Source organism: Hylobates moloch, unplaced genomic scaffold (genome assembly GCF_009828535.3).
Source record: "Hylobates moloch isolate HMO894 unplaced genomic scaffold, HMol_V3 SCAFFOLD_47, whole genome shotgun sequence".
NCBI classification, from domain to species: Eukaryota; Metazoa; Chordata; class Mammalia; order Primates; family Hylobatidae; genus Hylobates; species Hylobates moloch.
This window is the reverse complement of record NW_026652322.1, coordinates 649,517-667,352: the sequence shown is the minus strand read 5'-3', so window position 1 is coordinate 667,352 and position 17,836 is coordinate 649,517. Positions and strand designations below refer to the sequence as shown.

Sequence of the window (17,836 nt, the reverse complement as noted above, 5' to 3'; positions counted from 1 at the left end):
TCCTTTTTTTTTTTTAAGACAGGGTCTTGCTCTGTTGCCCAGGCTGAAGTGTAGTAGTGTGATCTTGGCTCACTGCAGCCTCAAACTCCCAGGCTCAGTTGATCCCACCTTGGCCTCTGGAGTAGCTGGGACCACAGGTGCATGCCACCATGCCTTACTAATTAAAAAAATTTTTTTTTATAGAGACGGAGTCTCACCATGTTGCCCAGGCTGGTCTTGAGCTCCTGGACTCAAGCAATCCTGTCTCCGCCTCCCAAATTGCTGGGATGACAGGTGTGAGCCACCGTGCCCGGCCTTACGTTTTCAACAGTAGGGAAATATGAATGCACAAAGTTATTTGCTGCAGCATTATTTGTAATTGTAAAATATCGGAGAATACCTTAAATGTCCATACAGGAAATTTGTTGATAAATATCTACACAACGGAGTACTGTACAGCTGTAAAGAAGAATGAGGAAAATCTTTACAAACGGGTACAGAGTGATTTCTAACATATGAATGGAAAGTGTACATAGAGTGTGCTATTTTTTATGTAAGAAAGAAGGGAAAATATGAGACTCTAATGTCTGCTTATTTTGCAAAAAGAAAAATAGGAAAGATAAATCAGAAATTATTGAAATTGATAACCCACAGGAGGTAGATGGCAAAGGATGGAGAGGGAAGAACACTTCTCTGTGGGGAAAAACAGTCTTTTATGTAGTTTTAACTTTTAGAACTATGTAAATGTTTTATATATTCAAAAATCAAATCCACAAGAACAGTACAAACACAAACTAATCTATTTCAAATGATGAATGTAATCACCCTGAAGGTGAGGTGGGACTGACCAATGAAGTAACTTTTGAATATAGTACTTTAATTATGTACCCTTAATCTAAAGAAAGAAATGCAACTGAATTTTGAACTCTTCATAGTAGGTTTTTTTTTAGTGACAGGAGTGTAGCAATTTGAAATTACTTCCTATGGTTTCAGATTGAATAAATGAATAAATATATGATTTTTTTTCTATGAATTTTAAGATAGATGGATAGATCAATGGATGTGTAGATGTAGATACAGAGATAGATAGAAGTGTTTATATTTCCTAGATCTGTCTACTAAAAGGGCCTAGGAGCAATGATATGCAAGTAGCAGATCATATCTAATGGCCAGGTCTTAGATTTTAAAGATTTTTCCTCATTAAAATAAATGAAGGCTGTTTGGGGAAATGGTGATTCTATGGCTGAAGCAGGGAAAGTACGCGAAGACCATGAATGTGCCAGGTAATAAGAAAGTGCCTGATGGGGGCCGGGCGTGGTGGCTCACGCCTGTAATCCCAGCACTTTGGGAGGCTGAGGCGAGCGGATCACGAGGTCAGGAGATCGAGACCATCCTGGCTAACACAGTGAAACCCCGTCTCTACTAAAAATACAAAAAATTAGCCGGGTGAGGTGGCGGGTGCCTGTAGTCCCAGCTACTCGGGAGGCTGAGGCAGGAGAATGGTGTGAACCCCGGAGGGCGGAGCCTGCAGTGAGCCGAGATCACGCCACTGCACTCCAGCCTGGGCGACAGCAAGACTCTGTCTCAAAAAAAAAAAAAAAAAAAGAAAGTGCCTGATGGGAACACTTTAAAGGACAGAGGAACCAATGGATTAAAGAAGAACACAAGAGACATTAGAGTATATCTTGAGACAAATGAAAACGAAAACACAACATGCCAAAACTCATGGAATACAGTGAAAGCAGTACTAGAAAGGAAACTTATAGCTACAAATGCTTACATTTAAAAAGAAAGATCTGAATCAACAACTTAACTTTACACTTAAAGGAACAGTAAAAAGAACAAACCAAACCCAAAGCTAGCAGAAACAAGGAAATAATAAATATTAGGGCAGAGATAAACAAAACAGACTAGAAAAGCAGTAGAGAAATTGACAAAACAATTGATTCTTTCAAATGATAAAAAAATTGATAAAACTTTAGCCAGATGGACTAAGAAAAAATAAGACAAATTACTAAAATCAGAAGTGAACAAGGGGACATTATAACTGATTTATAGAAGTAAAAAGATTTATAAGAGAATATTGTGAGCAAATGTATGCCAACAAATTTGATAACATAAATGAAATGGATAAATTCCTCAAAACACATAACCACCAAGACAGAATCATGAAGAAACAGAAAATCTGAACAGACCAATAACTAGTAAGGAGATTGAGTTAGTAATCAGGAATCACCCAACAAAGAAAAGCTCAGGGCCAGATGGCCTCACTGGTCATTTCTAACCAATATTTAAAGAAGAATTAACCCCATTTTCCTCAAACTCTTCCAATTAATAATATATTTGATAAAGGGTTAATACCCAGAATATATAAAGAACTCCTCAGCACTTTGGGATGCTGCCGGAACGGAAGAATTTCTTGAGCCTAGGAGTTGGAGACCAGCCTAGGCAACATGGTGAAACCCTGGCTCTACAAAAAATTTAAAAATTTGCCAGGTGTGGTGGTACTCTGCTGTGGTCCCAGCTACTCAGGAGGCTGAGGTGGGAGGATCACTTGAGCGCAGGAGGTTGAGGCAGCCGTGAGCTGTTGCACTCCAGCCTGGGTGACAGAGTGAAACCCTGTCTCAAAAAAAAAAACAACAACAACAACAACAAAAACTCATACAGCTCAACAAATAACCCATTTAGAAAATGGAGAAAGGACTTGAATAGACACATCACCAAAGAAGATATACAAACAGCCAACAAGCAAATGAAAAGATGCCTATTATCACTAATCATTAGAGAAAGGCAAATCAAAACCAGGAGATAAGATCTCACACCTGTTAGAATGCCTGTTGTAAAACAAAACAAAACAACCAGAAAATAACAAGTGTTGCTGAGGATGTGGAGAAATTAGGATGTGGGAAAATGGGAAGCCCTGTGCATTATTTATAGCAATGTGAAATGGTGCAACCACTGTGGAAAACAGTGTGGTGGTTCCTTAAAAATTAAAAATAAATTACCATATGATTCAGCAATTCTCAGAAAGATATTTGTACACCCATGTTTGTAACAGCATTATTCACAGTAGCCAAAAGGTGGAAGCAACCCTAATGTCCTTGAATGGATAAGCAAATGTGGTATGTATCTACAGTTAGATATTATTCAGCCTTAAAAAGGAAGGAGCGGCCAGGTGCGGTGGCTCACACTTGTAATCTCAGTACTTTGGGAGGCTGAGACAGGCAGATCACGAGGTCACAGGTTCAAGACCAGCCTGGCCAACACGGTGAAACCCTGTCTCTACTAAAAATCAAAACAAAAATATTAGCTGGGCTTGATGGCAGGCACCTGTAATCCCAGCTACTCCAGAGGCTCAGGCAGGAGAATCACTTGAACCCGGGAGGTGGAGGTTACAGTGAGCTGAGATTGTGCCACTGCACCCCAGCCTGGGCAACAGAGCAAGACTCCATCTGAAAAAATATTAATAATAATAAAGGAAGGAGCCTGGCATGGTGACTCACACCTGTAATCCCAGCTACTCCGGAGGCAAAGGTGGGAGGATCATTAGAGCTCAGGAGATTGAGGCTGCAGCGAGCTCTGCACATAGGAAATTCTGACACGTGTCTCACAACATAGATAAAGCTTGAGAACACTGTGCTGGGTGAAATAAGCCAGTCCCGAAAAGGCAAATACTGTATGATTCCACTTACAGTGTGAATACAGTGTGATTCCCATACTGTATGAGTCTGCTGATGACAAACTATTGTTTTTTTTGATAATCTGGAAGTGTCTTTATTTCTTGTTGCTTTTAAAATAACAGCTGTATTGCTTTTAAATTATTTGGTTTTTTTTTTTTTTGAGACAGGGTCTTGCTCTGTTGCCCAGGCTAGAGTGCAGTAGTGCAATCACAGCTCACTGCAGCCTCGACCTCCTGGTTGAGCAGTCCTCCCACCTCAGCTTCCCAAGTAGCTGGGACAACAGGCATGCACCATCATTCCTGGCTAATCTTTTGTGTTTTTTGTAGAGACGGGGTTTCACCATGTTGCCCAGGCTGGTCTCCAACTCCTGGGCTCAAGTGATCCCCCCACCTCAGCCTTCCAAAGGGCTGGGATTACAGGCATGAGCTACTGTGTCTGGCCTGAATGACAGGTCTATTGAAATACATTACACATATAAAATTCACCCATTAAACTGTACAATCCAATGGCTTTAAGTATATTCACAGTTATGCAACCATCACCACAATCAATGCTGGAACATTTTCATCAGCCCACAGAGAAATTTCCATACCCCTTGGGATCATCCCCAAATCCTCTCATCTTTCCCAACCCTAGGCAATCACTAATCTACACTGTATCCATGGATATGCCTATTCTTATACATTTCATATAAATGGAATCATACACTATTTCATCTTTTGTGACTGGATTCTTTTCACTTAACATAATGGTTTCAAGGCTCATCATTATTGTAGCATTTATCAGTACTGTATTTTTTTGTATGGCCAAATAACATTTTGTTGAGGAGATATACACATTTTATTTATCCATTCATCACTTGATGAACATTTGAGTGGTTTCTGAATTTGGCTATTGTGAATAATGCTCCTGTGAACATTTGTGTACAAGTATTTATTTTGAGTACCCATTTTTCACTCTTTCGCATATATAGCTAGGAGTGAAATTGCTGGGTTACATGGTGATATGGTTTGCCTGTGTCCCCACTCAAATCTCATCTTGAATTGTGGCTCCCATAATCCCCATGTGTCATGGGAGGGACCTCGTGGGAGGTAATTGAATCATGGGTTTTTCCCATGCTGTTCTTTTGAGAGTGAATAAGTCTTGCAAGAGCTGATGGTTTTATAAAGGGCAGTTGCCCTGCACACACTTTGTTGCCTGCCACCATATAAGATGTGCCTTTGCCCCTCCTTTGCCTTCTGCCATGATTGTGAGGCCTCTCCAGCCATGTGGAACTGAGTCCATTAAACCTCTTTTTCTTTATAAATTACCCACTTTCAGGTATTTTTTCATAGCAGTATGAAAATGGACTAGAACACGTGGTGACTCTATGTTTCGTTTTTTGAGGTACTGCTTGACTGTTTTCCAAAGTGGCTGTGCCATTTTAGAATCCTACCAGCAGTGTATGAGGGTTCTGATTTCCCCACATTGTTGCCAACACTTATCTGTTGCTTTTATTATAGCTATTTTTAAAAATAACATCTTTATTGAGATATAATTCATATACCATGAAATTCACCTTTAAAAACCTAGTGTACAATTCACTGCCCTTGATTTGTGAAGGATATTTTTTCTGGGAAAAGAATTCGGGGTTAATTTCTATCAGCACATTGAAGATATCATTCCACTGTCTTTTGATTTTCGTTTTTGCTAAAGAGAAATCAATTTTTTGTCCATATGGTACACTGATATATTTTGGTGTGGATTTCTTTTTATCTCTGCTTGGAATTTGTTGGCTTTCTCAAATCTGAAGGTTAGTGTCTTTAATTAGTCCTGGAAAAGTCCCAGCTGTTATCTTTTCAAATATTAATTCTTCCCTATTTTCTCTTCTTTCTGGAGCTCTGGCTAGATTTATGTTAGACTTTCTACTCTGTCTTCCATGTCTCTTAACTTCTCATATTTTCCATCTGTTTTCTCTATCTCTCTGTGTGTGCATCTATTAAGTCAAAAACTATGAAGGGTCTGAGATTTTACCCTGTATTTATCCTACATTTATAGCTATATTTATCTTTAACCACTTTTCTGAAGTTCTAATTATCTATTGTTATGACTGATTTTCTTTGGATTGTGTTGGTATATTATCAAGTTGTCTACATATAATGGTAATCTCATCTCTTCTAGTATTTTCTTTTTCGAATATTTTTGCATTGGCAAGAGCATCCAATATAGGAGTGAAAATGAGAGAACAATATTATTTTTGCTGTTGTTTTTAATGGATTCACCCCTAGTGTAAAATATATGGTATTTGTTGGTACTAGATTGTAAATACTTGTAATTTTGTGTTTTAATGTGTTTGTTAGACGTGTTTTGAGTTTTATTAGATGCCTTTTCAAAAATGCATTGATAATACATACTGTATGATTCTATATATATGAATCAAAAAGTTTAAAAAACAATGAACGAAGAGAACATATGACATAAAATTCTGTCAAAAATCTCTCTTTGTCTAGAAATTGTGTTTGATGTTTAATTTTATCAGAGAACAGAAAGTTGCTTGCCCCAATGCCCCAGTTAAGGTAAAGCTGAGGTTCATAAATACCTCAACTTAAAAAAACACAAAAATTAGATTTTTTGATCCTTCTTAGTTAGGCTCACCACCTTTGCCCCAGGGAAAGTAACTCCTCCCCTTCGAACAGTCGCTGAGTGAGGCTTACAGAGCGAGGCTCTGTTTTTCAGGAACCACTCCCTAAAATCTCCACTTTTAGCAGAAGACTGGAAACAGAAACATCTAAATGTTACTTGGCACTGAATGTCTTGGAGTAGTCTTTTTGGCAGTCTATCCCTTGATAGACTGAAATAGCCATCTTTGACAACAAAATGAATAAAAAGTAAGGTTTGACCTAGTCTTAATTTTGATAGATCCCCAACCAGTAACTTTAGTGTCACTTATTTCAAAGAAAAGGCACTCTTTTTTTCCACTATGTTTTTCTCCATCCCATGTCTCTCTCTCTCTCTCTCTCTCTTTTTAAAAGGTTTATTGTGTTTACTTTTATTCTTTTTTTATTTTTGAGACAGAGTCTCTGTCGCCCAGGCTGGAGTGCAGTGGGGTGATCATGGCTCACTGAAACCTCGACCTCCCGGGCTCAAATGATCCTTCCCACCTCAGCCTCCTGAGTAACTGGGACCGCAAGCACGTGCCACCTCACTCAGCTAATTTTTGTGTTTTTTTGTAGAGACAGGTCTCCAACTCCTGGGCTCAAGCGATCCTCCTGCTTTGGCTTCCCAAAGTGCTAGTATTACAAGTGTGAGCCACCGTGCCCAGCCTATTTGAAAAATTCTTAATAGCCAGTTTTAAAGGTAATGCTTGAAGCTTACATTTCCTGTGACTTTTTTTTTTTTTAAAAAAAACACAGGGTCTCACTGTCACCCTGGCTGGAGCAGTGGCACAGAATTGCTCACTGCAACCTTGAACTCCTGGGCTCAAGGGATCCTCCCGCCTCAGCCTCCCTGAGTAGCTGGGACTGTAGGTGTGTGCCACGATGCCTGGCTAAAGACGGGATCTCCCTATATTGCCCAGGCTAGTCTCAAACTCCTGGGCTCAAGCCATCCCCCCGCCTCAGCCTCCCAAAGTGCTGGGATTATAGGCGTGAGCCACTGCTCCTGGCCTGCTTATTTATATTCTTTTGTAATGGCATGATAACTTCTTTCATATGTGTAGGAGAAAATTTTAATCATTTTCCAGATTGAACTTGTGGTTCTTGTGGTCATTCTAATTCATAGGTTTATTTTTTTAGTTTCTGGGTGCTCATTGCACCCAGAAATTGTTCCTTTTTTTAATATTGTGAAACTTCACTAGCCTCAATTTATTTGTTTTCAGTTAATTTTTCTCCTTTATCACTGATCTTTGTTATTGTGGATGAACAATTTTTTTTTAAGAGATGGGGTCTCACAGTGTTGCCCAGGCTATAGTGCAGTGGCTGTTTACAGGTGTGATCATAGTGCACTACAGCTCTGAACTCCTGGACTCATGCAATCCTCCTGCCTCAGCCTCCTGAGTAGCTGAGACTATGGGCATGTTGGTGAACAATTTTCTTTTTGTGTCAAACAATTGTATTGATATTTTAATGGAATATGTACAGAAGAGACACCCTTATGGTTCTTAGTACTCACCAACTTCTTAAAAGCATTCCCACTGAGGATTTTGAGTAAGAAAATTATGTACTCATTACCATACTTCAGAATATGATTCTGGCTGGAGGGTGCTACCTCGTGAGGAATAACCAAAGAGCAGTGCATTTTAAAAGCAGGAAGAGGTCCCCTGGAGTTAAGGTTGACTGCATGCTAGCTGTGAATCCATAGTGTAATCACTACAGTTACAAAATAGTTAATCAAACAATTGTACTCCTGGGATGGCTAAATAAACATATAAAACCATGCTGTGGAGTAGTAGGAAATCTCTTATTAAAATATCATGACTAGTTTTGATCCAAAAATAAGTAAGTTATGGAAGGAATGTGGGAAAAGGGTAAGTAATGATGCCATGGACCACTTTGTTCTGCTTAGTGTCGTAAGACTGAAGATCTGTCTTCAACAGAATTGATTCTTTGAAATGATAAAAAAAATTGATAAAACTTTAGCCAGATGGACTAAGAAAAAATAAGACAAATTACTAAAATCAGAAGTGAACAAGGGGACATTATAACTGATTTACAGAAGTAAAAAGATTTATAAGAGAATATTGTGAGCAAATGTTAGCATGATAACAAAACAATTGATTCTTTGAAATGATAAAAAAATTGATAAAACTTTAGCCAGATGGACTAAGAAAAACATGTTAGCATATTAAAGAGGGAAAAGCAGCAGAAATAATTCCTTCTGGAGAAGGTGGGACAAAAGCTGTATTATGATCATGCTTATAAACATGAAGATTTCTCAACTGAGTGTAACTTAGTTTCTTCTAAATTCTGCTTTTCACTGTTATCTAAAGTTAAGATGGTTGATAGATATAGGTTAATGAGTGGAACAAGGCTTATGTGAAACTCCGTATTTCTAGAAATATCGTCTAGTGTTAACCCTGCCTCCTAAGATATATGCTATAAAATAAAAGTATATGTCTGGTAAAGGTAGGGAAAAGGGTTTATGGGGTTATAACTATCAGCTAAAGTGAGGATATTTTAACTATGCGTGGATGACAGCTAGGATCTTCCTTTAGCCCCAGTAATTTTAAGGTGGTTTAAGCTGTTTGTTATCCTGGGCTATAGCTCAGCATTACCACAGCTTGTTACACAGAGATATAAATGTGCTTGGTAAACGTATTCTTTCAGGTTGAAACTAGATGATTATGAAGCATAGTATCTTGCTGGTAAACCCTTGCTCTCGTTGGTGGTGGTGTTCCTCCTTTCCCCAGTTTTGCCCTTGTGCAGAATTCAGTTATTCATTTGTTCTTTGGGCTTTCTGTGTGCTTTGATCATTTCCTCCCACCTCGCTCCCTTCCAGCTTCCATTTATCCTTCTAGGCCAGGTCCCATTTTTCTAAAAGCCCTTTCCTAATAATCCCCTCCCTAATGTCTTTTGTACTTATTTTAGCATTGTGGAGGAAGAGAGGGGGAACCTGGTTATTTTGTTATTTGAGTGAGCCTTCAGTTAGTTGAAGATTATATATTTTAAGTGTCACTAGTTGTAAATGTCAAAACAGTCTATTGACCAAAAAAAAAAAAAAAAAAGTCCTATTACTCTGGGCACAGTTGGAACAATGCCTGTTTGAATCCAGTCCTTCCTCCCCTCAAAAAACATTGTGATTAATGCAAAGTACCTAACTCCACTGATTTCTTTTTCCCTCACTTTTTAGGATTATGGCTGCTGTTCCTCAAAATAATCTACAGGAGCAACTAGAACGTCACTCAGCCAGAACGCTTAATAATAAATTAAGTCTTTCAAAACCAAAATTTTCGTAAGTGTTTTGATTGGTTTGCTGTCACATAGGCACTAACTTACCACATTGTACACATGAGATATCTTCTCTTTAAACTCTCTCATTGTACAGATGAGGAAATGAAGCTGAGAGATTCATTGATTTTCCCACTTTGCCAATTAATGGTAGAGTATGTTTTAGCAGCACCAGGTGAGATTGTGTCTCATCTTTGCATGGTTCCTGGCACATAATATTTGCTCAATAAAGATTTGTTAAGTAAATGAATAATTGATCTTGTAAATTTGGGCGAATAAGTGTTTTTTAAGTTTTGGGGTTTTTTTGTTTGTTTATTTTGTTTTGTTTTTTTCTTTTTAGACGGAGTCTCACTCTGTTGCACAGGCTGGAGTGCAGTGGTGCGATCTCGGCTCACTGCAAGCTCCGCCTCCTGAGTTCACGCCATTCTCCTGCCTCAGCCTCCCGAGTAGCTGGGACTTCAGGCACCTGCCACCACGCCCGGCTAATTTTTTTTTGTAATTTTTAGTAGAGATGGTTTCACCTTGTTAGCCAGGATGGTCTCGATCTCCTGACCTCGTGATCCACCCGCCTCGGCCTCCCAAAGTGCTGGGATTACATGCATAAGCCACCGTGCCCAGCCTTTTTTTTTCCTTTTTTGAGACGGAGTTTCGCTCTTGTTGCCCAGGCTGGAGTGCAATGGCACAATCTTGGCTCACTGCAGCCTCCATCTTCCAGGTTCAAGTGATTCTCCTGCCTCAGCCTCCCGAGTAGCTGGGATTACAGGCATGCACCACCATGCCTGGCTAATTTTGTATTTTTATTAGAGACAGGGTTTCTCCATGTTGGGCAGGCCAGTCTCAAACTCCTGACCTCAAGTGATCCGCCCGCCTCGGCCTCCCAAAGTGCCAGGATTACAGGCGTGAGCCACCACGCCTGGCCAAGTCTTTTAATATAATTTTATATACTTTCGAAGAACAGTTTATAAGGAAACTACAGCTCTCCAGTTCTGCCTCTCCTCTAAGCTATACTCCAGACTCCTTCTAATGATATCTAATAATAATTTATAAGTGATGCTTTTACCAGGTTGTAGACTCTGTTCTGGGTGCCTGGCTTTGAAGTCACCACTGACTTTCAGATGATTAAATCCAGCAGACAGCCACGATTCCCACCTCTTTTACTTGTCCTGCAGATTTTAACAGTTAGCAGTTTTTAACTCTTTTTCCCCTTTAAATTCTTATCAGAGTAGCAAAAAGTAGCCACATTTGAATCTCTTCCCTTTTTCTTTTTTCTTTTTTTTTTTTGAGACAGTCTCGCTCTGTCACCCAGGCTGGAGTGCAGTGGCACAGTCTCGGCTCACTGTAACCTCCACCTCCTGGGTTCAAGCAATTCTCCTGCCTCAGCCTTCTGAGTAGCTAGGGCTTCAGACATACACCACTATGCCCGGCTAATTTTTTGTATTTTTATTAGAGATGGGGTTTCACCATGTTGGCCAGGCTGGCCTCGAACTCCTGATCTCAAGCAATCCACCTGCCTCGGCCTCCCAAAGTGCTGGGATTACAGGCATGAGCCACTGCGCCCGGCCTCTTCCCTTTTTCATTTATGCTGTCACCCCGCTCTGGAGATGCTATTAACTAAGGACTACTAGCCTGAGAAATAAAGTAGTGGGAATGACCTCTCAAAGCCGAATAATTAGCCTCTGAATGGGAAGGACCAGAGAACAAATACAATTTAAGTTACCTGATAAATTTAAAATCAAGAGAGAGATGGATTCTTTGCTCAGTTGGGATACAATTAATGTAACCTGTGTGAATTAGTTTAAAAAATTACAGTTTGGTAGAGTTGGGGGGTTTGTTAAAATGGATCTAACTAATCTAGTTTTTCCATTATTTTTCAGAGGTTTCACTTTTAAAAAGAAAACATCTTCAGATAACAATGTATCTGTAACTAATGTGTCAGTAGCAAAGACACCTGTATTAAGAAATAAAGATGTTAATGTTACTGAAGACTTTTCCTTCAGTGAACCTCTACCCAACACCACAAATCAGCAAAGGGTCAAGGACTTCTTTAAAAATGCTCCAGCAGGACAGCAAACACAGAGAGTTGGATCAAAACCATTATTGCCAGATTTCTTGCAGACTCCGAAGGAAGTTTTATGTGCTACCCAAAACACACCAACTGTAAAGAAATCCCGGGATGCTGTTCTCAAGAAATTAGAATTTAGTTCTTCACCAGATTCTTTAAGTACCATCAATGATTGGGATGATATGGATGACTTTGATACTTCTGGGACTTCAAAATCATTTGTTACACCACCCCAGAGTCACTTTGTAAGAGTAAGCACTGCTCAGAAATCAAAAAAGGGTAAGAGAAACTTTTTTAAAGCACAGCTTTATACAACAAACACAGTAAAGGCTGATTTGCCTCCACCCTCCTCTGAAAGTGAGCAAATAGATTTGACTGAAGAACAGAAGGATGACTCAGAATGGTTAAGTAGCGATGTGATTTGCATCGATGATGGCCCCATTGCTGAAGTGCATATAAATGAAGATGCTCAGGAAAGTGACTCTTTGAAAACTCATTTGGAAGATGAGAGAGGTAACAATTATTTTATCTTCATTTTAGTATGTCATTGTACTTTTTTATTCAAAGCTAGCCATTGGGAATAGTCATGAATATATAGAGCTTTTGTCCTTAAGGTTGTTAGGGTCTTTAGTGGTGCTTTTTGAATAATCTGTTGGCCACATTTTTGAGGCAGGACGTACTGATGAAATGGAAGGTTTTAGTCTGCTAATATAATTTCCAGGATAGCTCTGTGATTTTATACATGAAGAAAATACAGGAGTTTCCCCTTGTCCACAGCTTTGCATTCTCTGAGGTTTCAGTTACCCGCAGCCAGCTGAGGTCTGAAAATATTGCATCACTTCTCTTGCGCTTTGGGACCATTATTAAGAAAACACAAGCCCTGCGATACCGCGACAGTCAATCTGATAACTGAGACCACTGCTAAGTGATTAACAGCAACCCAGGTGGACAGATCAGGTCGGGGCAAGATTTTATCACACTATACTCAAAACAGCTTGAAACTGAAAACTTATGAATTAATTTATTTCTGGGATTTTCCATTTACATCACAATGCCTACATCATTCAGCCCTCTTCATCTCATCATATAGGCATTTTTTATCATCTTATAGCTTTACAAGAGGAAGGGTGAGTACAGTAAGATATTTTGAGCAAGAGAGACAACAGTCACATAACTTTTATTGCAGAATATTGTTATAATTGTGCTATTTCATTAGCTGTTCATCTTTTGCTGTGCTTGATTAATAAACTCTATCATAGGTATGTATGTAAAGGAAAACACATAGTACTTATAGGGTTTGATACTATCCGAGATTTCAGGCATCCACTGGGGTCTTGTCACATATTTCCTGAGGATAAGGGGGGGGCCTGTTTTAAGATCCATAGAGGTTAAAATGGTGGTTAGTGGTAAATTGGAAAATGAAACTAAGCCTTTCTACTGTAATTCCTTTATGGCTTGTTGCCACCTAATATTGATGTATAATGTGCTCTAATTGCACTATTAAAGTATTATAAATTACAATCAAAGTTTTTCCTGGCTAGATCTTGTAATTATTAAATGTCTGAAATTGAGTAACTGAGATTACCCATATGTGGAAGTAACCCACCTTATGAAGCAGTTGCAAGTATGAGAGTAAAATTTTTAAACACCTGAATCCCATTAAGGTTACTCTAGGGTGAGAGACCACTGAAAAGTGATTGATGATAAGCAAAACTATAGTCTCCAATGATGCTTCTGTTTCTGAAGGGAAAATTTGTTAAAAGATAGACAGCAACAATTTGGGTTGTGTTTTCCCACATAGTCCAAAAGAGAGACCTAAATAACTGGGAACTTTGTGGTAAAGATGATTTGTACAAGCAGCCGTGTTTGTGTTATTATCAGACATCTGTTGCACTTTACCCTTATTTAAATATGAGTGAAAAGTTAAAAACTAGAAATGTCGATAGCAAATACGTGTTTCGTAATTAACCAGAGACAGACATGAAAATCCCTAAGCAAATCTTTGGCCTCAGTCGAGCATTCACTGGACTTAATCCAGTTGACTCAATAATAATCATTTATGAATAAATAAGCCAGCATTAGCGTGTAAAGGGAGAGGATCCATACAAAGTGGTGTGATTGTTTGTGACTTGCCAGAAGCACTCGTTCTTAATCGCTCATGCCCTGTTCTTTCTGTCTCATTAGTGGTTAACAAATCTATGTTTATCAACTGTTTTACTGTAGATAATAGCGAAAAGAAGAAGAATTTGGAAGAAGCTGAATTACATTCAGCTGAGAAAGTTCCATGTATTGAATTTGATGATGATGATTATGATACGGATTTTGTTCCACCTTCTCCAGAAGAAATTATTTCTGCTGCTTCTTCCTCTTCAAAATGCCTTAGGTAAACTAGCTAAATAATTAGCATTATTATTTGTTTCTGGGATACTTTAAATTGTTTAGTTTATAATATCATTTCTATATTATTTTGTGCTTTGTACAATTATTTTACATTCAAGTGAAAGCCTAAAAAAAAAAGCCCTGTTTATACATTTAATTGGTTGCATTCTAAAGATGAAGTCCCATTATGATTAATTACATGAAACTTCAAACAATTTTATGTAGTTGATTTTTTTTTTTTTTTTTTGAGACAATCTTGCTCTGTCACTCAGGCTGGAGTGAAGTGGTGTGATCTCGGCTCACTGCAGCCTCCACCTCTCTAGTTCAAGTGATTCTTGTGCCTCAGCCTCCCAAGTAGCTGGAACTACAGGTGCACGCCACCATGCCTGGCTAATTTTTTGTATTTTCAGTAGAGACTAGGTTTTGCCATGTTGCCGAGGCTGGTCTTGAACCCCTGAGCTCAGGCAATCCACCCTCCTTGGCCTCCCAAAGTACTAGGATTACAGGCATAAGCCACCTTGCCTGGCCTTATATAGTTGATTTTGATATAAGGAATATATTTCTAAAAATATTATATTTCCAAACCTGACCTGAAATGACACAAAGCTAACCCATTATATGGGAAGTGAATTAGGACATTAGTAATTTTTTAAAACATCTTACAGGATAGAATTGGCCATTGTATTTATTATTCACTCAATTTTAGCAAATTGGTGACATGATTATTGTTAATTGGTAGTATTATGAGAAAAATAGATACTCCACATGACTCATCAACAGCTTAAATTGCTAAGTGTCAATGTTACCTTCGTCCTCATCCCAGTCTCACTCTCAGACCAGTTGAGTGGTAGAGTATAATATATACTAAACTGAGCAAAAGTTTATATAGAGTCTCAATTCTAAACCAGCATTCTCATTTACCAGGTGAAACAGCTGAGGCCCAGGGAGGAGCAAGGAATTGCCCAGGATGATACAATGAATGACAGATGGACTCAGATCCAGTGTAGTGCTTTCCCTAGGGTCATACTGATTCCTTGTTGAATGCCTGACTGTTTTCTTTACTTATTAAAAATGTGTATTACACAAATAATATAATCATTTTAACAAGGGTTCTCAATAAGAAGGAAGGAGCACTGCTGGGTGCGGTGGCATGGTAGTGGCCTGTAGTCCCAGCTACTCAGGAGGCTGGGGCAGGAGGATCCCTTAAGCCCAGGAGTTCAAGGCTGTAGCATGCTGTGATTACGCCTGTGAGTAACCATTGCACTCCAGCCTGGGCAACACAGCGAGACCCTCATCTCTAAAAAATTAAAAAGAGAGAGAGAGAAGGAATACTAGTAGTCCCACAATTCTGACTGTTTTCTTTATCCATCTTCAGTTTTGAGGCTTTTCTACATGTGTGTTTGATTTCTGCATTGTTGTAATCAACATGCAATTATAATTTTATATTCTACTTTATTTCTCTTAGCATTATTTCTAAATCATTTTCCAATTGCTACATATTTAATTCCTTTTAATGGCTACATAATTTATCAAATTGTCATACCATAAATAAATTTACCTAGAGTCTTAGCAATTAAAAAAGCTTATTTTACAAAGCATTTTCAAGGTAGACTCTCTTTGTACATTTCCCATTGTAACTTAGTATACATATGTGTATGTATTATAAAACTGAAATAGAATTTTCACAATATTTTTTGTGCAATGCACAGCTTAAATTCTATGCTACATTTATTTCAGTTTTAAAAAATACTGGTTATAACCTCTGAATTTCAGAAGTCAAGTGGTCAGACAGTATATAACAGAGAAGAGAGACCTGTTTTTCAAACTCCTCTTTTCCAAAACCCCTGTAGCTGGCCCTCAAGATTCTCCATCTTCTGGCCACAATTTACCTTTTTCAGCTTTATCTCCACTTATGCCCTTGCAATAACCCAATGGTCTTAATGAATCAAACCAACAATCTAGAAAGCATATCATTTTCTTTAATTATGTTACTGTTTAAAAAACAATATTAAAAAGTTACACTGTTTTGATTTAGTTAGAAAGTTGCATTCCAAAATTCTTCTTTAGGAAAATACGGTTGATTCCCAGATGTCAAGCAAATAGAATTGTCCTTTTTAAAATCTTCCTTTCATAGTCTGACACTTTCCCCATACTTGTCATTCAGTTTGCTTAAATCTTATCTCCTTGGCAAAGCCTTCTCAAGTTCCAAAAAATGTTACCTTTCTTTGGATTTCCACAGTATCCTCTCTTTAACACTCATTCAGTACTAATTTATTTTGTTATTTGTAAAGTATTTTTTCTATCTAATCAGACTGACCAGGTTTATATGTTAATATGTTTTTGTATAATCTGTGTGGTGAGGTAATTATATATGCAGACACACACAAACATATATACATATATTTGCATAATAAGAGAAGTCCAGAAAAAGTGCTTTGAAATCTCAGAAAAAAGAGACATTAATAATCACTTGCTGGAGAAGTAATGCTTGGGCTGGGGCTAGAAGAACAGGTGCGATTTGGGTACAAAGATATTGGAATGGCAGGTTTTCCAAATTGAGAGGATCAGTGGCAAAATCCCCAAAATAGGCAATGCAGGGCTTATATGAAGAATGTAAGTGGTACAGTATGATTGAAGCCTTGTGTTACTGAAAGGACATAATTGGAGATAAAGTTGAAAAGGGCTCTTGGGGCCAGAGGAGGGACAACTTTGAGGACCAGCTAAAGAAGTTTTATAATTGAGGAAATTTTAAAAACTGCTTCTCTTTTCTGTTATATATTGTCTGATCAGTTGTAGAAAAATATTAAGGGTTTCGAAATTATAGAGTCTAGCCTGTAGTGTGATTGGCTTAACATTTTTTTATTTGCAGTATGTTAAAGGACCTTGACACCTCTGACAGAAAAGAGGATGTTCTTAGCACATCAAAAGATCTTTTGTCAAAACCTGAGAAAATGAGTATGCAGGACCCGAATCCAGAAACCAGCACAGACTGTGACGGTACAAACAATATTTTAGACATACCATGTATTTCAACTACTTACTTTTGAAAACAACATAACACAAAGATTGTGTTTTGAACCTGTGCCTGTATGTTATAAAATGGCAGATTTGTAGTCTCTTTTTTTCTGATGTCATAACCTTGTTCACTGGTTAGCCAGCATTTGCCTGAACAACTCATGAACTCATGCTCTCACAAGGGCGTTCATTCCCTATTTTGAAAATGCTACTTGTTAGAAATCATCTCTCATACTGAGCCAAGATCTGCAACTTTAATTCTAGGAGGTTTTTAAATTTTTATTTACAAATGAGAACTTCCACAAAATCATGTGTTTTGGAAACACGGACCACAGAGTGTAATCTCATCATGATAGAGTTTTTTCCCCCCCTTGACTAAATATTATTAGGTCTTTTAACTCTCCTTGCTAGAAATTGCTTTCTTGACCTTTCATCCTCCGGTTCTCCCTTGTATATACTCTGAGTCTGGGTCTGGGTCTTGATGTTCATTTAAAGCTAAATACTTGGCTGGGCATGGTGGCTCACGCCTGTAATCCCAGCACTTTGAGAGGCCGAGGCGGGCGGATCACAAGGTCAGGAGATCGAGACCATCCTGGCTAACTCGGTGAAACCCCGTCTCTACTAAAAATACAAAAAAAAAAAAAAAAAAATTAGCCAGGCGTGGTGGCGGGTGCCTGTAGTCCCAGCTACTCGGGAGGTTGAGGCAGGAGAATGGCGTGAACCTGGGAGGCGGAGCTTGCAGTGAGCCGAGATCGCGCCACTGCACTCCAGCCTGGGCGACAGAGCGAGACTCCGTC

The 17,836-nt window shown here is 38.6% G+C and overlaps 1 protein-coding gene and 1 non-coding gene across 7 annotated transcripts in view; one reads left to right on the top strand and one right to left on the bottom strand.

Moving 5' to 3' along the window:
• The window catches only part of LOC116463647 (recQ-like DNA helicase BLM), a 100,178-nt gene that overhangs the window by 19,716 nt on the left and 62,626 nt on the right, over positions 1-17,836 (top strand). For 3 of the 6 annotated variants that reach the window (XM_032146825.2, XM_058434788.1, XM_032146830.2), the window contains 4 exons: positions 9,486-9,587; positions 11,458-12,158; positions 13,869-14,028; positions 16,894-17,021. In XM_032146825.2, coding sequence (XP_032002716.1) covers positions 9,490-9,587; positions 11,458-12,158; positions 13,869-14,028; positions 16,894-17,021 — 1,087 coding nt within the window. In that variant the 5' untranslated portion in view covers positions 9,486-9,489. Of the gene's footprint in view, positions 1-6,960; positions 6,996-9,485; positions 9,588-11,457; positions 12,159-13,868; positions 14,029-16,893; positions 17,022-17,836 lie in introns of those variants that run through there. The other 3 variants (XM_032146828.2, XM_032146831.2, XM_032146832.2) reach the window with 3 other exon arrangements.
• LOC116463666 (small nucleolar RNA SNORD18) lies at positions 17,326-17,395 on the bottom strand. The gene has a single exon (XR_004246752.1). It is a non-coding gene; the product is annotated as a small nucleolar RNA SNORD18 (small nucleolar RNA).